The sequence below is a fragment of the Priapulus caudatus genome, unplaced genomic scaffold (assembly GCF_000485595.1).
Source record: "Priapulus caudatus unplaced genomic scaffold, Priapulus_caudatus-5.0.1 Scaffold929, whole genome shotgun sequence".
NCBI lineage: Eukaryota > Metazoa > Priapulida > Priapulimorpha > Priapulimorphida > Priapulidae > Priapulus > Priapulus caudatus.
The window spans coordinates 11125-16106 of NW_014577990.1; the positions used below are offsets into that span (position 1 = coordinate 11125).

The 4982-nt window shown below is 47.6% G+C and overlaps 1 protein-coding gene across 1 annotated transcript in view; it reads right to left on the bottom strand.

Annotated features, from left to right (window-relative positions):
• Positions 1 to 349: 349 nt before the first annotated feature.
• LOC106814470 (ATP-citrate synthase-like) overlaps positions 350 to 4982 on the bottom strand; it is a 27867-nt gene continuing 23234 nt past the window's right edge. The window contains 7 exon segments of the mRNA XM_014818786.1: positions 350 to 388; positions 614 to 727; positions 981 to 1124; positions 1543 to 1693; positions 2182 to 2336; positions 2867 to 2960; positions 3391 to 3512. Coding sequence (XP_014674272.1) covers positions 350 to 388; positions 614 to 727; positions 981 to 1124; positions 1543 to 1693; positions 2182 to 2336; positions 2867 to 2960; positions 3391 to 3512 — 819 coding nt within the window.

The following is a 4982-nucleotide window of genomic DNA, read 5'->3' on the forward strand; positions in this document are numbered from 1 at the left end:
GATTAATTAACATAAATGCAAGGGGGAAACCTGGGATTGACTTGTTGATAATTTGTTAATAGTTGATAATGCTATAAAGATCAGGTTGGTCTTCTGCAACCTCACATCACTCGTGTCATACCTGCATCACTCGTGTCATACCTGCATCACCCGTGTCATACGTGTCACCGTGCAACCTGTGTCACCCGCATCACCCATGTCACTAGTGTCAACCGCAACCCTGCATCACCAGTGTCACCCGTGTCACCTGCATCACCATGTCACCTGTGTCACCCGTGTCACCTGCATCACCATGTCACCTGTGTCACCCGTGTCACCCCTGTCACCGGCATCACCCATGTCACTAGTGTCAACCGCAACCCTGCAGCACCAGTGTCACCCGTGTCACCTGCATCACCATGTCACCTGTGTCACCCGTGTCACCTGCATCACCATGTCACCTGTGTCACCCGTGTCACCCGCGTCACCATGTCACCCGTGTCACCAGTGACACCCCTGTCACCCGCATCACCCATGTCACCAGTGTCAACCGCAACCCTGCATCACCAGTGTCACCCACGTCACCATGTCACCCGTGTCACCCGCACGACGGAGGGAAGGGACGACGCCGTACCTTAGACGTGGTGATGAGCTCCACGGCCGTCGCGTAGTCCAGCAGGGGCGTCACCGGGAAGTTCTCGCGCGCGTAGTCTCGCAGAATCTTCACTCTCATGTCCGGGTTGTTCAGCTGTAACCACGGCAACGAGCAAAGCCGGTGAGTCGTTGTTGTTGCGTCGTGGCTTAGCGTGCGACCACGATGTACGTTTTGCAATGTTTATCAGGGAAAAAAGTGCAATTAAAATCAGATTTTTACCCAGACGCAAAAAGATCGGAACATAGCACGAATCAGGTCAGCCGGTAACCATAGCAACGACCCCGTCGCCCAGCATCATCACCGCTGGTCCCGTGTGGACAGACGGACATACGGACAGACAACTCACCGACTTGACCCTGTGTCCGATGCCCATGATCAGTTTTCCCTGCTTCCTCATCTCATTAACGAAGTCCATCGGGATGAGGCCCTTGTCTAACCCCTCACTGAACTGCTTGGCAGCAGCGTCCAGAGCCCCTCCAAACCTGTCTCCCTGCAGGAAAGCCATGTCACACACATGTTAGCGGATACGTAGGTCTCCTCTACTAGCATCTCTAGCATCTGTTGTGTTTGTATTCGTAACACGGTCTTTCTCTCTACCTGTCCTTCTTCATCTCTCTCTCTCTCTCTCTCTCTCTCTCTCTCGCATCTCTCTGTCTCTCTCCCTTTCCCTTTCTCTCTTTCTCTCTCTCTCTCTCTTTTTTCCCTTCCCCCCTCTCTCACTCGTCTTCTCTATCGCTCGCTCTTCACTCTCTCTCTCTCTTTCCCTTTCTCTCTTTCTCTCTCTCTCTCTCTTTTTCCCTATCCCCCTCTCTCACTCCTTCCCTCTCTTCCTCTCTCCACACTCTCTCTCTCTCTATCGCTCTCTCTCTCTATCGCTCTCTCTACCCCCGCCCCTTACATGCACTCACGATGGTCAGCAGTCCGGAGCAAAGACTGGACACGAGATCCTTCCCCGCTCGCGCCGTCACGATGCAATTGTGAGCGCCGGACACGGCCGGACCGTGGTCAGCGGTCACCATCAGACACTGCTCGATGAACTTGCAGGCGTATGGAGGAAGCCTGCACGGCGACGACGCGCGCGACAAAACAACGACGCATCGTTAGTTAAAATAATCGTCAATCGTAACAATGCGTAAAACTATGTATTGTAATTAAAATAATTGTTACTTGTAAGAACTTGTAAAAATATTTATTGCAATTAAAATAATTGTTAATTGTAACTTACGTGTAAAAATACGTATTGTAATTAAAATTGTAACAAAATAATTAGAATAATGCGCACACGTATTAGTCACACAGATGCACACAGTCGTGCCAAGATAAATAATTTAGCCAGTCATTAAAAAAGAGTATATATATATATATATTTATAGTATATAGATATAATATATTATATATATTAGTGTATAGAGTATATATATATATATATCTATAGATAGATAGATAGATAGATATATTCATCTCAAGAAAATGTCAACGGTCAGCCGAGAGCACGCCAAACGCGAAGCCATCGCCCCCCAACGGTTGCCGTAGCGACTCGTGGTTACCTTCTCTGGAACCAGAGGAGGCTGAGCACTCCGCCGATGCCATTTCCTGGCTCAAAGATCTCAGTGATGGGCATGCCCGCGTAGAGAAGCTCGTGTCCTCTCTCGTCACAGATGCTCGTCATGACGACGCCGGCTTTCTGGATGATGCCCAGCTCCTTACACGAGGAAAGAGGAGATGATGAGAGAGAGAGGGGAGAGGAAGGGAGGAGGATGGAGGCGAGAGGATCAGCAGACACAGATGCTCGTCATGAACGATGCCCCAGCTCCTGTACACGAGGAGAAGAGAGAGAGAAGGTGATGAGAGAGAGGAGGGGAGAGGAGGAGGAAGGAGGAGGAGGGAGGGGATCAGGCAGACACAGATGCTCGTCATGAACGATGCCCAGCTCCTGTACACAAGGAAAGAGAGAGATGATGACAGAGAGGAGGGAGAGGGAGAGAGAGAAATGGAGGGAGGGAGAGAGAGAGAGAGAGAGAGGGAAGAGCGAGACCAGAGTGGAGGAGTGAGCAGAGACAGAGCGAGAGCGAGAGAGAAAAGAGAGGGAGGGCCATAGTGGGACAGATGAGTGATACATGAAAAGCATAGTGACAAGGTGGTGACATGAGTCTAACAGGACACGTGACTGACGCGAAGGAACTCGCCTGTAGCATCACAGTACGCACACCAGTGTTAACACAGTTGACTCACCCTGGCCCAAGAGTAGTCCATTGGCACGGTCGGTGGAGCACCTCAGGCTGCGCGTACGATTTTTCCCGCTTTCACGATGATTTCGTACACCTCCCTCTGCAATCAACAACACATGACACGCTCACATTCTGACAGCTTTATTTACTCCAATGACGTAACTAACACAGTTTATCGCAGTTATAGAGTTTATATATATATATATATATATATATATATATATAGACTATATACATATATATATATATATATATATACACACGAGTATACTCGTATATACATATATATATATATACATACAATGGTAATTATAGTGATAGCAGGATCTGTTAACAAACCAAAAATTTACGAAACTAAACATCCGACGGTCGTTCCATCGTAACGCCACAAGATTTAACCAGCGTGAACAACGACGTGAACAACATGAACAACGACGTGAACGAGGACGCGAACAACGACGCGAACGACGACGTGAACAACGACGTGAATGACTGCAACGAAAGATCTTCATCCATCGTTCTCCTCACCGGATCTCTCCGAGAACGTCAAGTTGTCGAACGAAGGCTCCGGCTTCCTTCAGCGCCTTGTTCTTCGCGACGGATGTTTCTGCTGCGGCGTTAGCGCACGCGCCCGCGTGACCGAACTGTACCTGTCAACGATAACAACGAGAAGGACGTGAGAGGAGGTGACACGGACGCGAGGTGAAGACCGAGATGAGGTGAGGAGGCATTGACGATCGGAGGGACTCACGTGCAGGGCCGTAGCCAGAGGTAAATTTTGTAGGAGGCAAATGTTGTGAGCTAAAGAACAAGGAGCGAAGCGAGCCAATAGGGCGTGGGGTATGGGGCGCCCGCTTAAGGGCCCAGAAGAAATTGTTGTTAGGAGGCATTTGCCTCCTATTGCCTAACGGTAGCTACGGCCCCGCTCACGTGATTAAGATATCCTGATAACTACCAATGAACCAGCCTGTCACGTCACTATAAGATATCCTGATATACAATGAACCGCTGTCACGTCACTATAAGATATCCTGATATATATCCAATGAACCAGCCTGTCACCGTACTATAAGATATCTGATATATACGCAATGAACCAGCCTGTCACGTCACTATAAGACTATCCTGATATATACCAATGAACGCAGCCCTGTCACATCACTATAAGATATCCTGATAACTACAATGAACCAGCTTCACATCACTATAAATATCCTGATAACTACCAATGAACCCAGCCTGTTCACGTCACTATAAGATATCCTGATAACTACCAATTGAACCAGCCTGTCACTCACTAGAAGGATATCCTGATATATACCAATGAACCAGCCGTCACAGGTCACTATAATAGATATCCTGTAAGCTACCAATGAACCAGCCTGTCACATCACTATAAGATATCCTGATAACTACCAATGAACCAGCCTGTCACATCACTATAAGATATCCTGATATATACCAATGAACCAGCCTGTCACATCACTATAAGATATCCTGATAACTACCAATGAACCAGCCTGTCACATCACTATAAGATATCCTGATATATACCAATGAACCAGCCTGTCACATCACTATAAGATACCTGTAAACTACAATGAACCAGCCTGTCACATCACTATAATATCCTGGATATATACCAATGAACCGCCTGTCACGTCACTAATAAGATATCCTGATAACTACCAATGAACCAGCCTGTCACATCACTCATAAATATCTGATAACTACCAATGAACCAGCCTGTCACATCACTATAGATATCCTGATATATACAATGAAACCGCCTGTCACGTCACTATAAGATATCCTGATATATACCAATGAACCAGCCTGTCACGTCACTATAAGATATCCTGATATATACCAATGAACCAGCCTGTCACGTCACTATAAGATATCCTGATATATACCACTAACCCTGTGCATAAGTAAATACCAAAAACTAGCAGTCGTGATCCTACGTGGCAAACAAAATCTATGCCTACAAAGGCCCTATCTATGCCACCCACTTACGCACACCTACGGAGGCGCATCTATGAGCGCGGCGGCAGTCTTACTCGGATGTGAACATAGTGGAGCAGGGCCAATGCACCAGAGGCGGACGAGCGCTGAGA